This window comes from Chaetura pelagica, unplaced genomic scaffold (assembly GCF_000747805.2).
Source record: "Chaetura pelagica isolate M959 unplaced genomic scaffold, ChaPel_1.0 scaffold471, whole genome shotgun sequence".
Taxonomy (NCBI): domain Eukaryota; kingdom Metazoa; phylum Chordata; class Aves; order Apodiformes; family Apodidae; genus Chaetura; species Chaetura pelagica.
Window position 1 is genome coordinate 1,045,480 of NW_009952430.1, and position 17,974 is coordinate 1,063,453.

General features: G+C 40.5%; 1 protein-coding gene across 3 annotated transcripts in view; it reads right to left on the reverse strand.

The window, feature by feature from the left end:
- Nucleotides 1–17,974, reverse strand: part of MYH10 (myosin, heavy chain 10, non-muscle) — a 101,367-nt gene that overhangs the window by 79,526 nt on the left and 3,867 nt on the right. For all 3 annotated transcript variants that reach the window (XM_010008237.1, XM_010008236.1, XM_010008235.1), the window contains exon 2: nt 8,391–8,547. In XM_010008237.1, coding sequence (XP_010006539.1) covers nt 8,391–8,547 — 157 coding nt within the window. The remainder of the gene's footprint in view (nt 1–8,390; nt 8,548–17,974) is intronic.

Consider the following 17,974-nt stretch of genomic DNA (forward strand, 5'->3'; position numbering starts at 1 on the left):
TTGATTTTTTAACCACTGCTGAACAGTGAATTTAGATTTCCACAGATCAGTTTCATCCCCTACAGCTCCTCTCAAGCAGTAACAGCTTCAACACCACCCAGGTGTGCCACTCCACAGCAGTCTCACACATTATTTTAACCTCCTGGGCACAACAAGGTGCAGCTCTTCACATTGGCTCTCATTTTTACTGCCCTGGATAACAAGTTAAACCAAGCAGCCCCACCACAACCTCTTCTCTTTTCCAGACAAGAAGCTTATGAACAAGAAGCATGAACACAAGCACATGTTGCACAGGGTTTTCAGCAGTAACCTTGCCAAACAGTAAAAGCAGAAAACGATGGGCAAGATCAACCAGTCTTGAACCACTTCTTAATATATATTAAGGTCTTTCCTAGTATTGCAATTATTAAACAACCTCTGGTTAGGATCATCATCAATTACTTTCAGAAGGCCATGCAGGTGATACCAGACAGCCCTCCCTTGGCCAGACAGATTCATTCACAGATCAATGCATTACTTCTATTTTTAAAAGCCATGTGGAATCTTTATTGATGACAATTTGCATATATATGTTCCTGCAAAGGCTAGTTTTAGACTTTGGAATAGTTTTTACCTACACGTTCGGCTCCAATCATGAGCATACCGGTCTTCATATGCCCAGATCTGAAAAGGACTCTCATGAGATGGCACCCAGTGGCTAACATCTGTATGCTTTGTACCAAGTGTTTCATGCCAAAATGTCCACATGCAGCACACTTAGCTATTCAGCTACTCCATCTCTAGACTTACAAATTGGGTTCTTGCAGTTTGCTACTATCAGATTTCTATTTATTAATCCTTCAGCTTGAGATTCCCTGATATTTTCCTAAAAAAAAAAACAGCACAAAAAAAACCAACACATTCCCAGCCTGAGAACTTTACCAAGCAACTTCATAGCAGACACACAGAGATAGCAGCATTTTTCCCTGCTTTTGTATCTGGGTTTGCCTTCTACACATCATCTGATGGTTTTACCATCACACTGAGAAAGCCCTAGAATAAAAGGAATTTTAAAGCCCTAGAGTATTTAGAAAGCCATGAGATTCTGTTCACCTTGCATACAGCAGACTAAAGGTACACACCTCTGAATCACTGAGGAAAGTGCACAGTCTGTCAGGAGTATCTAAGTAGCCAAATACCTGAAAGCATTAGGTATGGACAAGTGCAAGAAAGCTGGACACACACTGAGATCCAAGCCGGCAATTCTGTTGGTGATGGGAGCTTTGGGCTATTGAAGACAGACCAGAACACCACCAGCAGCCCCTCACCGCTTCTCTCCACTTGCTAAGTGCTAAAAATTACTCCTACTTCTTGCTGCTTGTCAGATTTTAACGATGAAATTTAAATGGAAGAGGGAAGAAAATGGAGCTACTGCAATTACTATCAGCAGTAGTCATGGCACAGCTCAGCTCTTAGTACAACACCCTAGAGGAATGCAGACAACTAGCAAAAACCAGTCATTGTGCAAAACACACACCACCTCCCAGAGCTGCTACAGTGCAACGTGCTGTCAGGATGAGAATGCATTGAAGTTTTTGTTGCACAAGCAATAATGTCTTGATCTATGTCATCTGAAGGCTAAAGCCAAGCAGAAGTGAATTATCCATTTCACAACTACCAAGAAAGAAATGGAGTTTAAATTAAAGCTTCAGAGCAGAAGCAGGTGTTGGCTGAGTAATTATGCATGAAGTTATTAACCTCATTAATGATTTCATAAGTTGAATTCCTGTCTGTAGGCTAGTACAGTCACAATTCACTTATGAGGCCAGCTTGCATAGCAAGTTTTAAAATTAAATTCACAGAATCCTAGAATGGTTTGGGTTGGAAGGGACCTTAAAGATCATCCAGTTCCAACGTCCCTGCCATGGGCCGGGACACCTCCCACCAGACCAGGTTGCTCCAAGTCCCATCCCTTGAACATTTCCAGGGATAGGGATTGCACAACTTCCCTGGGCAACCTAAGAACTTCTAGTTCTTCTCGCCACACAGCAAAATAAATCACCATCAGTTGGTCAGAATATCAATGCAAAAGACTATGGCACTGGCTAATCTCCTGCAACACTTCCAGAAGTGGGGAGAGAACAGCCAGGACACCAAACAAACTAGAAATTCTTTATGCAACAATTGTCACTCCCATCTCATTTTAAAGTAAGAAAGTTACTTATTGAATTTAAACCAAAAAAAATTAAGTCAACCACTTCAAGTAACACTTCTATGCAACTGAGCCTCAAGAAAAAAGTTGTTTACTTCAGTATCATCATGCCTAATTAAGTTTGTAACTTGGAGGCTGAACACCAATACAGAGCAGGAATCTAACCACATTTTGACACAGAAAAAGACAAAGGTCAGGAACTATTGTCACAAGCACTAAGGTACTGAATCTTCTGTAACAGTAACAAAAAAGGTAAGAAAAAGACAGGACAGTATACTACAATGCAAGTCTAAAAATGATGTTTGAGTTCGTTTAATAAGTAATTGCTACTGATGTCGCTCAGAGATGGTCTAGCATGGCACAATAACGTAAACCACTACAATAACTTCAGAGTCACTGAAGCACACGGATGTAACACCAAGAGACAGAACAGAAGAGTGAGGGGAAGGAGATGAAATATTGCACAATAGGTGCAGCTGACAGAAGCATTTATCATTTTACTTTAAATTCAAAAATAATGAGGCAGAAGACCATTTCAGCATGACGGATTTCAGTTTTTTCTACTTAATTTCTTGCTTCAAGAACTTCTTTCCCCCCCACTCAGCTTTATGATCACTGTAGATCACATTCTTATTGGTATACAAACCAATCTTGCTGTTAATGTTATTGTCACCTCAGTATTTATATTGATGGCCTGATTGGACAAAGTGAAAACACAGAAAGCAAAGCATAACAATAAAGAGACCTATAAATCCTTCACACCCATTCACCAAGCAGCTAGTTCTGCTTAGAGTGCCATCCTGCACTTTGTTAAAAAGCATTGGGGAATCTTTTAATAAGCCAAGATGCAATGGAAATATGAAGTGTATTAATTGCTTTTATGACAGGATCCATATACTCCTCATGTAACAGAATGTTAGTGGTCATTCCCAGGCTTTTTAGTCTTATACCGCATTTTTCATCTTCCCTTTGAAGATTTAATAGACCTTTAAAGAAGAAAGTTATAATGTTTTAGTTTCCATTCTTTTCTTCCCTATCTTTTTTGGGGAAAAAAAACCCAACACCAAAATAAAGGTCCCCAGAGGGAGGAATGAAATCAAGATGATCTAAAAATATAGATCAATATGATATTTTTAAGAGAAAACTATTGCATCTCTAGGCAGTACTGGCTTCTCCAACACCAAGTGTTCACTTCATGTCCTATGTCGTTTCCGATAAACCTTCTCTGCAACAGGATTAAAAGGAGTCCTAAAATATCAGTGCTAATTTAGTGCTCATCAAGATGTCCTCAGGGAAACAGGATAAAAAGGAGAGACTAAGCATAATTATACAAGAGTAATATTAGTAGGCAAGCTGGTCTTTGACAACAAGAAGCAAACAAGTTTTCCTTAATATTGCTTCCTAAGCACTTTTAGGAGTCAATGAATAAAGAGGCAAATAAAACAATGCCATGCTTCCTCTTGAAAGACACTGGGACAATAGGAAGGGAGGAGGGAGAAGAGAAAGCCAGTATGGTAAAAGCACTGGAGAAAAATTTATGTTAGTGCTGCTTTCACACAAGTCTCCCTTGCTACTAAAATAAAAGTCATAGATTAACTGTTAGACTCAAGAATTAGTTTTCTTAAGAAAATGCCAGTCCCCATCAAAACATTTTCTTCTTACTGCCTCTAAATTTTAGCAGTACAGAAGAACACTAGCAAGTCTCAAATTGTATTACCAAACAGAATTAAGGTCAATGTTGTCACAGGGATTAGGATACCAATTCCTTATGACCATGTCAACTGTCCAGGAGCTGTGAAAAGCTCAGTCTAGCATGCTCTGGAGAAGCATGCCAGCTCCAACCCTACACATTCATGCATTTGATTTCTGTCTAGGGCTGAACAACCCCAGTGTGCCTGGAAGCCCCTGGGTTATGAGTACTTAGTGCTTCAACATAACATTAGGAAAATGAAGTGAAAGCAGAGGAGAAATCCACTAAACCACCTGTGAAGTAACACTTACCCTACTACCACACTACTTTGAAAAATAATTACTAGGGGAAAGAAAGGGGAAATCCAGTATGTAAAGCTGAATTGCATGTTATTATCTCCTGAGGTCAAGGCACCAGGTAATGAGTCTTTTCCTGAAGAGAAATCCTGACTGCCATAACCAGAACGCAGCCAAAGCCTGGCTTGCTTTTAAGAAGATTGTGTTCACATTTAATCTTTGTTACAAGACTTGCAGTAAAGGCAACCCTTCCAAGATCCAGCAATCAACCAGGTCTGATTTTCCTTGAAAAACTTGTCTCCAATCCCCAAGCTGCACCACCACTGAACTGCTCATCTGCTACATTCAGCCACAGGAAACAGCTCTGCACCTCCCTCCTTGGGACAGCAGCTTAAACCAATTCCACACACCTCTCTGGAGAGCACTATTCCCTTTCCAGAATGGGAAACTGGGCTTCCTGAACACACTCTGCTTTACTGCTCTTTGACCCCACCCCTTTGTCCTCCATGTTTAACAAGCACTGAACTAGATTTTCAGCCCATTCTCCTCCCCACTCAAGGGCAGGATGAAAGCTGACCTGTGAAGAACTGCAGGGCTGAAGGTCCTGAACAGGAAATTCTTCAAGGGAACAAGAAGAAAGAAGCAGTTGGGTGACTGGCAGTTGACAACATTTCCATACCACCTTTTCCTGGCACAGAGTGTGCTGTGAATTGCAAGGCTCCATTTCTATCCCCAGTCTAACAAAATGAAGCACTTCCAGCAGCGTTTCAGACAAAGGGTAACTACTGAGATGCACACACATCAGCTGGTTCTGCTGACAAAAAACAACAACCTTGTGCTTTCAGAATCTAAAACAGAATTCTTTATTTTTTTTGTTTAAACACAGGATTTAAAACATACAAAGTTTAAGTTTAGCAGAAACTTCAAGCTGATCTCAAATCATCCATGCTCCAAATTTGAGACATGAAAGCATTAAGATACAGAGTAACAGTTTACTCACTGTGCCAAATATACCAGCACAGAAAAACTGTGTTTTAAGATACAAGGTTGCTCACAAGTCACACCCCAGGTCCAGGGATCCTATCACATCTAGAAAATCAGGAGTTTGTGATTAGTTATAGGGAAACTAAACATTATTACACTGAACAGGCCAGGAAAATACAGCCAAACATTTTCATTGACCTAATTAGTGGCTAAGGTATTTCTATAAGGGTATGGTCACACTATCCCAAGGAATTGCATTCCTATGGTTTCAATTTCAGGTTTGAATCCTAATAATTAAACTTCAGATGACAAATTCTGGAAACATAGACATTCATATAAAAAGAACCTGTGAATATGCTATAATAGCAATAGGACAACTTACAAAACTACTGAAAAAAATATCCTCCCATACCCCACACTCTCTACTATCTTGTCTCTATCTCCCAAAGCAACTACGTGCACAAACATGGAGATGAGCTGTATAAGAACAGTTTTATAATTATAACTATGTATTAATAACTTTTCAGCAAAAACATCTTAGTCAAGAATTCTGGTGCAAATAAATGCTAGCAGAGACCTCTGATGACACTCTGAGGCACTGGGATTAATACAGCTAGTTCTTGCTTCAAGTTCTATTAGCCAAAAGTTTCTGATAGACATTTTCTGTTTCATTTGTTTAGGACTGAAAGTCTAGCAAAGCATAAGGCATAGTTAAAAGATTAAGGATATTTTGTGCATTATGTTAAATATTTGGCAGGCAAGGAGAACCTCAGTTTCCCTACCAAATTCTAGGCACACTCAGCAGTTGACCTTGCGTTGCCACAGATAACCAAAAAATAAGTTTAATATTGTCATACTCTCTAACAGTCAAGCCAAGCATTATTTGAGATTCTAATGACTAGAAATCCTAGTTGTAATTGCAAGTTTTATTTATATGGAGAGTTACATTCAGTTCATGAAGTGTCTCTGTCTGCATTGGGTCCCATCTAGAGGCTGTGGTAGCTGAGAGGGACCAGCTCTGAGCAATGCTGGTGCCAGACTTGTGCACTCACCCTGCTGTAGACACACTCACTACACCTCATCAAGACTGATCACTGTTTCACAGGACTTTGCACAGCCAGGGTGACTGCAAAAAAAAAATCAGTAAGTCTCATCACATCTCCAGAAGTCTGAAGGCCACCTTTCTCCTCAAGGAAGCAATGTTTCACAAGACCATTATAAAATCAGAAGCAGCACTGCTTCACTCTTCCTCTGGAGATCTCTTCCTCTGATCAAGCCCAATCAGACAAAAATAGTTTGATTAGTAAAATACTTGTCAAGCACAAAGCTGCTAATGCTGCGCTAGAGTTTTTACTTATCCTTGGCAACACAATTGTGAAGGCAAACCATCAATGAGAAGTTCACTGGCTGACTGCCATGACTTGCTAAAATAAACAGGGAGTAGATCCATACAGGTAAAGGGCACTAGAAATACAGATTTAGTTAATCTTCCCTAATAAATTGATCCTGTTTCATAGTTTCCATCTGTTCTTATTCCAGTCTATGGATTCATTCTTTCAAACAAAAAATTCAAATCAAAATCAAAAAGAAAGCAAGCTCAGAAAGACACCAAAGTTTTGCTACAAAATATAAATCTCCATACCTTAGTACAGAAAGAAAAAAAAACTGTGACCAAACAATGTGATTTTTTTTATTTCATCCTCCAAAAATAGTAAAACTTGTATGAAGCAAGATCTCCAGAGATCCAGATCAGTACTAGCATGGTACATGAACAAATATATGGAGCACCTGAAGTGTGATAACTACTGACATTGACTTACTTTATTAGAGGACATTTGTCTCAAGAACTTTTGAAAAGTTCTTGAGACAATTTCAAAAGATAATATGCTTTTGGAGTGGGAAGCCCTTATCCACAAACCACTTGAGACTGCCAGGAATAAACTCCTTATAGTAATCTTAAAGTTTGCTCTGTTCTTCCACACACTTGTTGTCAGGTGTCGTCTGATCTGAGCTGTTAGAGGCTGTTGTTCTGGTCAAGGCACCATATTTTTTCTTTCATAAAAATAGAGCCCCAAACATCCACTGAGAAGTGTGACAAAACTTGGCCTCGATTTGCAGCTCTCCCACTGCTTGCCCTGGTATTACCCTCTCAGTGGTGATGACATAGTTTCTTCTGGGGTGAAAGAGCACTCAGCAATCCAGCAACCCCTCGTTTATTATTAAGCAGCCCTAAAGACAAAGGAACAGCTCAAGAAACAAAGACCTACAGCCATTTATTTAAAGACATGTCTTTTTAAAAAGAAAATTTACATTTAAATGGTTAACCTGGTAGCAGAAATAGTGTTTTCTTAGTTTGTGTGAAGTAGGTCAAAGAGCTTTTAACCCATTTTCAGTGCACCTGTACCAGCCCTATAGCAGTTTTTCAGACCTGTCTCTTCATCAACACACAACTTTTCTAGACACAACAGGCTGGTGTACCCACATCAGTAAACCAGCCACCTAAACATGCCCCAGTACAGCACAGCATGAGCTGTATTTCCAACACACTCTGTCAGAATTGCAATTTTACAATTCAATAGCATGTGTTTATTTTAACACATTTATATCATGTCAGATTCACAGTTTTCCTGTTTGTCCAGCACAGCCTTAAAGCCAAAATTGAAAGCATGTGCCCACCATGAACTTACTGTGCTGTGCTACTGCCACGACATACACCAGGTGGCAGAAAAACAAATTCAGAAATCGTCAAGGTTAAGTATTTCCTTGACCTCATTCTGAACTCAAGCATATTACTGTTTCATTGTCACTTCAGATTACTCATCAGCTGCCAAAATACCAACATCTTTATAGAATTAGAAAGACAGGTCATTAACATACTTCAGCTTTTCAGTCACACTTTTTCACTGTTTCTTCACTCAAAGCCAATGCACTCAGGTCTTCTGACATGAATCTGAGCTCTTCCTTTTTTAAGAAGAAAGTATTTCTGCTACAACTTTCAGTGCCACCAGCTGGCACAGTACAGGTCCTGTTAGTGTTAGTTTGCTTCTTTGTCTCAATGAGTGAGACAAAAACCAGGGGTCAATCTCCAAGTTCTTTTTATCCCTTTATAGTACTAGAAAAGATTCAGTGTTAGAAATGACTAAATATCTGGATAGTGAAAATCCTTAGCTTTAGGTACATTACAAAGAGTTGAAAACAACATGTTAAGCAATATGGAAGTAATTCTTACCTTGTAGCATGCATCTATAAGCAGATTCAGATATTGCATAAATGTGAGGTGGCATTTCATGGCGCTTCTTCCCTCTGTACATCTCAATAATGTTTTCTGAATAGATCGGGAGGTTCTTGTAAGGATTTATAACTACACAGAACAGCCCTGAATAGGTCTGAAAAAAAACAGAGAGACATTTCTGTTAGCAAACAGTATTGAAACAGAGCCATAAAGAGCAGGAAAAAAATACTAAAGAACCTGTGTAAAAAGTTACCTTAGAACAAAATTTAGGTCCTTTTTGTTGAGCAACTCAAAATATGTGCTATATTGAAATTACTGGTTTCTAGACCTCTTAAAAGGCTCTTTAATTACCTGCATTAAAAGTAATTTAAAGATAATACATAGAAGTAAATATGAAGTGGAGCATCTGATCTGTTTCCCATAGGTATTTAAATCTTTTGTTTGCCAAGTTACAGGATTTATGGACATCTTTTGGTGTTCAACTCTTTCATTAAAATGCGCACTCAACGTTTTTTTCATTTTTGAAGGAACTGATCATCTCGATTACTCTAGTAAATAATTAAGATAAGGAAAAAGCCTATTTCCAACTACCACTATTTCTGCTGTCCTACTATTTCCTTGTCTCTACGTCTTTCCTGCTCATCAGCCTTTCTCAGTCCCAAAGCAGTCTCCTCCTGGAGAGGTCATTCCCTGCAGTGTCCCAGCCTGGCAGCTGGCACTGCAGACTTTTCATAGTCTGGTTTGTAGAGTTGATACTGAACAGAAGTTATCAGGGCTACTTTAATATCAAGAAACTCAAGCACAATTTTTTTGCTGCTTATTTCTTTGCCTCTTCTTGCAAAATTTCTGTTTAGTCAAATAATGCCTCAAGTTTTACAGAATTGAGCACGTACTGCAAATAATCCAGGGGTCTGTACTTCCCTGCGAATGAAGTCTCAAAGGCTGCTTCACAACAGATTAATCTCTGCTATACAGAAGTTATTTATAAGCATGTTATCATGTAAATATTCATCGAAGAAAAATGTACAGAGGCAGTCCCTCATACTTTGTTATCTGGGAGTGCAAGATGAGCACGCTCTGGCTGTAGGGGCCTTGCTTCACAGGGTCAGCTCACAGCTCTGCACCATCCAAAAAACCAGAGCTAATCCAATGTGCTTCCCTGAACCAAAGCATCCAGATGGCTCTTGTATTTTCTGAACCAACCTGAACTGAGGGTTTTAAGAAAGTAAAATCTCTCTGTTGGCCTTTATTTCATTGCACCCTGTGAAAGTATATTCTCTTTGGTCATTAATACTATTTACAAACTTACTAGCATAGGAACATTAGCATGAGAGGCCAGTTTGGATAGAAGCAGGGAATGTTTCTGAATGTCAGGAAAACTGTTTCCTATATTTGCAGGCTGAGAGAAGGACTGGAAATAGTGAGCCGACAGCATGAACAGCTGTTGAGAGCCTGTAGTATGAAGCAGGTAACTTGTGATTCTTACAACATCCATTTATTTTAAAAAAAATATTTCTGCTACATTTATATGAACAGAGGAGTTGAAATTCCTGATCTGCCTTGTTTTAATACATAAAAAATAATATTTGGTGCAAAAGATGTCCTAGTCTTTCTACAACTACAAGGGATTCTGGAAAGACAGACAAGTGATTTCTGAATCAAGTCGGCAGCACCAACAGCAAAGAAAAAGAACTTGGTTTTGTGCCTGATGTCCTGACATAAGGACATCTTATGTCCTTATAGGAAAATAATCTTTCCACTTTGGTCAGATCTGCTGGATGATAAGCACCTGCAGCACCTTTACCCAGCCAAACGTCTTAAGTAATAAGGTATTTATTTCTCAAGAGAAAGGAAAAAGATGTTATCAGGTCAACTGACCCAAGCATAAAGAACAACTTATCAGTCATTAACTCAACATAAGCATAGAGCTATTGGCAAGTGAGCAGCTCCTCCCCAGCCTCATGTTCCTACCCTTTCCCTCCTGCCAGCCTTGCAGTAACTTACCCAGCTGGATACTGCTGAAGAGAGGTTTTTTTAAAAAATTGGTTGGTAATAGAATTCCCTGACCAACCTCCTTCACAGGCACCAGTGGTACTGCAAGGGAGAAGGCAGGCAGGACAGTTATTTTAATAGCATGGTACAGCTGACCAAGAAGCATATTGATAAATACTGGATCTACATTCCAAGCCAGCTGTCTTCCTGTTGTGCTCAGCTGAGGTCACCCACATCCATCTCTAATTACTACAGGTGACACAAAGGCCTTGAGAATTACCACAAGCCTGATTTCCCTCCTAGTCTTCAAACAAGGATAACTGGAAGAAAGGCAGATGTTCCCCAAGCCCATCTCATGTGCACCAGGCTCAAAGTCACTGAACAGCACCTGTGCTGTGTCTCCACTACAGCCACAGCTAACTGGGGGATGGGGGAGGAAGCTTTTATTGCTGACTGCAGATGAGATCTGATCACAAGCAGAAGAATTCACACAGCCAAAGTCCCTTTCCAGATCTGTCCCAACACATCTGCTGACCAGTGAGGTCAGGAGATCTCTTTTCTTCAGGATGATTCTGGACCCTCTCATCCAGCAGCGCTCCTGAGCCCTGGTCTGATTTCCACCCACTCAGCTCCAAAGACAGCTTAACTCCAGGGGCAAGAACTCTTGCAGCTATGACTGATGGTTGAACTGAAAAGCTACTGCTGCATGAACTGCTTACAGAGTCACTGTCCTTCAAGGCTCCAGGGAGACCTCACTGCAGCCTCAAGTTCCTAAAGGGGCTTCAAAAAATCTGGGGAGGGGCTTTTGACAAGGGCTTGTAGTGACAGGACAAGGGGGAATGGTTTCAAGCTAAAAGAGGGGATATTTATATTAGATATTAGGAAGAAATTCTTCACTATGAGGGTGGTGAGACACTGGCCCAGGTTGCCCAGGGAAGCTGTGGCTGCCCCATCCCTGGCAGTGTTGAAGGGCAGGTTGGATGGGGCTTGGAGCAACCTGGGCTGGTGGGAGGTGTCCCTGCCCATGCAGGGGCTGGGACTGGATGATTTTTAAGGTCCCTTCCAACTCTAATCATTCTATTCTATTATTAGTACTTCTACTTCTCTGCAAATTAATTTAAAACTTTTATCAGTTGTTTTGGCCTTTTTATGATCACAAAGGAAAGTTCTTTTTTCTCCATTACCACTGCCTTTTCCCAGACATGAATAAACTGATCTGGTAAGTAAAAAAAAGAAAGAAAAATCTTCAATGCTAGGATAACAGCTATTTGAAAAGTATCCATTCCTCCTCCTTCAAGTTGCTTTGGCATCTTTTTTTTTAATTTCCCCAACACAGACATGGAATAACCTGGAAGCCTTTCTAGACTATCTCCCCATGCAGTAATTGGATGGATCAGTGAACTGGAATGAACGTAATAACAAGCAAAGTCCAGCTAGGTGCCAACATAACTCAGCCAATCTAGAGGATGACCAGCCAACGTCCTGGGCAAAAGGGTTAATTTAAGAGGCTTTATATTGAACAGGGCCAAATTATAAATTAGGAAGCACAAAATTCTATCATTTCACCAGTGCCAGGGTTCATTTATTTGAAACTAAATCTAAAGGATAGACTTTTACCCCTGACCATTCAGTCTGTGTCACAATATAACTATTCACATGCAACACCTTGTTTGCATGGATATTTATCACTCAGTTCTCTCTCTCCTGACTTTCTCTGCAGACTTTAAAAGTCACACTTTCTTCACTGTACAGACTTAATTTATTCAAATGAAGATGGAATCAATTATCCTAAAAGGCTCCCAAATTTCCTGACCATCATCTATTGCAGAAAGCAACATATGAACATATGGGTGTGTGGGGGGGTTGTGGCTTGGTAGGCACACAAACACAGAAGGGTTGCTTTTGTTGAGTCACATTTAATTGGGAGGGAGCTAAATTATATAAAATAGCTGCATAAAACTTTGTAACTTCCAAGTCTCACAATACTGTATGTGAGACAGCAGATTGGAGGATGTCAGATGGGATTTCTGCACACAAACTGAAGAAATGAGAAGTAGGCTGAGGTTGTTTAAACCCCTTGAAAATGTTCGTGGCGACCCACCACAGAAATAATTAACAGCAAATACCTGCACACCTGCCTTGGAAATGGACATCCTACTCAACAGACACAACAGCTAACTGGTGAAGATGCCCAGATCTTTCAGACATCCCAAAGGGGCAGAGTGATGGCCTGTGCCTCCTCTCTATTCTGCAGTGCCTGGACTCTGGCCACAGGGTCAGAATATACAAATTACAGTTAGGATCAAACACCAAATAGCTACAGTAATTTGCCAGTCTGGATGAAGAACCAGACTTTGTGATTTTTTCAGCAGACAGGGGCAGATATGTATGTTAAGAATTTAATGTCAAGTAAAGATGCTTATTGACCTTGAGATCATGGGATTGGCTGCAATCAAGCTAGTTGCTTGAAACACACATTTCTGCTTTATCAAAGAACAGGATCTAGACATCAACCAACAGCAACAGGCATGTTGGAATGCACACAGACTCTAGGCAAGGCTCCAGAGACAAACAGTAAAGCAGTGCTCTGACAGAGGTTTGTTATACAAAATCTCCTTGAGGACACTAATTGTGGAGTTTGAATGGTTCCAGATGCTTAGAAGCCTTTATCCAGTAGTATATCATTTAGTAATTTGGCCTTTGGTAAATTGTCCCAGACTGCAGAGTTCAGGTTCCTGGCACTGGCCTATTTGAAAACTACATTATATTCCTAGCAGTAAGCAACCTGAGAAAGAGGTGTATGTATGTGAACTACTGGCAAATAGTGCCTTATTTCCAGGTGAAAGCACATGGGGATTTAGGATCTAAATTCAGAGTGTGGGCTCCAGAGCAAAAAAGATTTTCATGGCCTGTATTCCCTTAAAACCACATCAAACCTTTACTATGTATACACATGTGGTGGTATTAGTGTCAAAAGACTTGTACAGCTCCTCAGATTAACAGCTCAGCTTCCCAGTTCTTGCATCAAGGAATGTTATGACTGTTAGGTTGGTTCCTCCTGCTGCAACATGAAAAGACCTCTTTAAAGCCTCCCTGCAGACAGAGTGCATTAGCAAGATGCTGCTCAACTTCTGGAATTTGTAACAATCAGTTTGCATCACCTTAGCACCCAGGCTCAACATTTATCTCCAGTTTTACTGTATTACTACATAAATAATTAAACTGAAGCTAGCATCTAAACATCTCCTGTTACCTATAGTATAAACCAGCAGTTTCTAGTCCAGAAAATAAAATGTTGGAAGAGCTATCCCATATACTAAGGGGGTGAAGCACATTCTTCAGATCAATAAATTGCATCATCATAGCATCCTCTTTTCCAGTTTCACTTCCTGAGGTTATGGACACACCTTTCACACTCCAAGGCATATTAAGTCCCCTGAGCTTGACATGGTTTTCTCCTGTACTACCTTCTCTCACTGTATGAGGCAGATACCCAACCCTAAACTTCAGCTTTAAAGAAGGGCAGGCAGCAACTCAGTTGCAAAAGAGAGGAAAGCAAGGCTAGGGTGGAACATGTTACCTGCTTCACACAGCAGCTAATCTCCAGCTACCACCCACCCTTCAGGACAGGGGCTGAGGGGCCACACTGCTGCCCCAGCACCATGGGCAGCCTCTGCACCACCACCAGCCCAAACCCATGATCCCCAGTCAGGATGCAGTCAAGACTGGAACCCAGAAATTATCCCAGACATCTCTGTACCAGCCCAAACCACTAAAAAAAAAACAAAACAACCAACACACACACACAACACTAAGTCCCATTGCCACCCAAGAAGCTGGAGTCAAAGGTTGTCAACAAGGGTAAGGAACCCCCTGAGGGGTACTGGTGGCACTGGGAACCTCAACTTTGCCAGAGGCTGGGGGACAAGAGCCACTGACTAGTACCCAGGGCAACTGAAAAGTAGAATCTGTGCATAAGGAGAATAAGAAAGCTGCAAGTCTATGGCCGTACTCTACAGCTAACACTGAAGAGAGGAGGTTCACCAGTACTTGGTTTTTACTTAGAGCCTTCAGGTCAAAGAGGGAAAACCCAACATTAGATCAGCACTGCAGACTGACCTCCTGCTCAGTCAGCTCACCACCTCTCAGAGACAGACAGGCCCAATGAACAGCATGACTGCCCCAGCCACAGCAACTGCTAAGAGGTAAAACATGATCTTAGGTTGCACCAGGGCCAGAAAAGTATTAATATCCTTTCACAAGGCTCCTGAATAGCTACATGTTGGAGCTTGACAGGCAACTTACAATGGGCTACCAGTGAATGCTGAAGCAGGCATAAAGCTTCAAGGGGTGTCTTGCAACACAGTGCATGCCACTGAGTACTTGTACTGGAGTCTATAATCCACTGCACCTTTTTAGGCTAATGTACCTTTTTTTTTTTAATAGAAATAGAATATTTGACAAGGACATGCACATTCTGACACCTCCGCTCGCCTGCGGGTTAGGAGGGTATTGATTCCCTTCCCTTAAATCCCTCATACATTTCTAACAAAGTAAAACCCTACATAGAACTCTCAGCTTGATCACATTTATGAGCCTTCCAAAAATAAGCACTAAGTTAAAAAACTAATTTTGTGACAAAGCAACACTTAAAATTAAAATCCCAGCATTTTGTCTGCCATATCTAAGGTAACAGATCCAGTGACTGGTTCCTGTTAAGGAAAAGCAGAAACAAAGAAAAAATCACCATTTCTTAGAGGTTTTTTTAATACCAAACTTCAGTACTCACTAATGTGAAAAATTCCCAACTGGACCAGCAGGGAAATTAAAGCAATTAAAATACAAAAACTTATATAATACACAGATTGTTCTAGGTTAGCCTCTGGCCTCACAAGAGGCAGCAGCTTAAGAGAAGCAACAGCTTATAGGCAGCTCCTCAAGTGCAGTTTTATAAGAACTTCCACCCACAGTAGGCTCTGGAACTGGGGACTACAGCATATTTCTCATTCTTTAAAAAAACTTTCCCTATTTTGCCCCAATAAAATGGAAAGTACATTAAAAATGAAAGCAGCACAGGGCTGCAGACCAACTACAGAGGTAGCACTTGTAATTATAAAAAAAAGCTGCTGAAGTATTTTTAAATGCACAATGTGTAAGCATGTTTTCTACTTTACCAGTAAAAAGAAAACCCAGTAGGCACCTACATGGAGAGCAATACTTAGCAGCAAGGTTCCAGGAGCTCCCAGCCTTACAGAAACAGTTTCTACCCTTTTTGAAAAAGCCTTTGCTAAGAAAAAAAAAGTGGAGGAGTGGGCAGATAATGCATAGTTCATTAGTTTGGAGGACTTTAAAGTTGAATCTAACCTTTTCCTCAAGAGTGCTTCACCATCTTTGCATCCCTCCTCAAGGAACAGCAAAACTAATCTTCTCTAACCTGACTTCACCTACTGCATGCCAAGTCCTACACCACATTTTCCCACCTGAAACTTTCCAGCTTAGCACCTGAACATGGGTCATGGGCTCACCAACAGCAGCCAACTTCAGGGCAACAACCTACATAGTCACACCAAGGCATGGGGCCATCTGGATGCTGACATGAGTTAATAGAAGTCAAGTGTTTGAGAAATTCTATTAATTTTAATCCTTTTGACTGAATGAGGTCAGGAAGCAGTTAAGCAGTAATTGCAGTGATTTATGTGGGTATCTACATATAATCAGCTGTGGGCAGTGGATTTCCTCCAGGAAAGCTGGGACTATAACAGATGTGGCAACAGCAACATTCTTTAAAATAGATTTTTATAAAGCCCACAGGATTTTAAATATCTTAGATTTTTACTGGAGCTTAATTATCCCCTCTGTTTGAGTGAGCAGTTCATCCCTTACTGCACTGGGTACAAGAATGGGAACCTCTGACTGCACAGACAGGTATTTACATGCATTAATAGAGTATGCAGGTAAGCACAAACATTTAAAACATGCTTTAGGAGGGAAATGGAAGGGTCTTTCTTGCCATTATAAGAAGTACTGATACAAAAGCACAGCTTCAAATTCCTGGAAAAAGTGTCACCTAGCCCTGACTCAGAGGTATGAGCAGTCATGAGCTTATTCTTCCAATTCCAGCCAGTGTCTGCAATATCAGGAACAAATTGCTTTCCATTTAAATAGCAATTAAATATTTATATTCCTGATCTATGCAACTAGCTGCATTTTGATTAACTGAAGTGCTTTTAATATAACTTTCTTAGTATTTCAGATTTTTAAGTCTATCCAGAAAACTGCCTAACAATGCACTGAAACATTATTTAGAGTGATCAGGAACACTCCTGACCACCTTGCTTTTTGCAGCTCAGGAAGTGGCATGGCATATCTCAAAATGTACATTTGGAATTTAAAAAATATATAACTATCTTGAACTGAAGTGAAAGGACTCTCAAACTGCACACTAATTAGCCAGTCCCTCTTCCAACTACAGAGAAGAAAAAAATAGTAAAAAGCAACTCCAGTACTTTAACAAAAAGTACTGACACAGTTCTTCCCTTCAAATCAGTCAAACTGGGTAGTAAACTTTGAGTAGAAGTCTAATTTTGAACATGACTGACAAGCTTTCTGAATAGACAATGAAGGTAACACCTTGCTTGTAGTGAAGTGCAGAGGGATGGAGAAAACACCTCTTCCTCTGCAGCTTTCAGACTTTACCTGGAGCTCTCCATCAAAACACCTAGGTATGTTCCCCTCCATATTGTCAAGTTCATCATCTGTCCTCCTAGCACTCTTATTTTCAGACTAAATCCTCCTCCTTGTTCATCTCCCTTACCACTCCTATCCCTTCCCACTAAAATCAGAGACCCATTTCAAGTGTCTCCCTTTTCCCAGGACTCCAACTGAAGAAGACAACTATAGCTTGTACAACCGAAGTCAATTCTTCAGCTGGGCTTCACCCCTCACAACAGCAAACTGACAACACAAACTTCTCAGCCAGGAGCAAAACTGCTCCTGAACCTCTACAGCTGACAGCACAGCAGTTTAAAAATGAAAGATAGTGACTTCCTATGCTCAACTGCCATACTGGACCATGAAGAGTCTGGAAGCTGGTTCATGAGAAAACCTGAACCTCATGAAGCAGAAACAAGGAGAATTACTGGGGCAGTAATCTCACCTATCACAGCTTGTCTCAAGGCATTAAGGCAACAACAAGCAGTCTTGAGAACTTAGTTGCATTCAAGGCTGGATGGACTCTTAACATCCATAATTTCCAGTAAATGTCCCCATTTCATTGTCTGATTCAAAGATTTTTTTTACCCCTCCCCTGAAATCATATTTTGCTGATACAACTTAAGCAGAAACCAAAACCTAGGACTGGTATCTGAAGTCTTCACAGTGGTATTTTACATGCAGGTCTTGTAAAAATAAAGATGTTTCCTCACTCAGGCTACAGACCTTGGCGACCCAAAACCACTGACAACTAGATTCCTTAAAGCAATGCCCCTGGAAAGATGTCAAACTCAGCTCACCATGGTACAAAGATATTCAAAAAATCACAAAACCAGTCTAAACAAAATCATGTTTATTCCAAATCTTCAAAGGAGCTC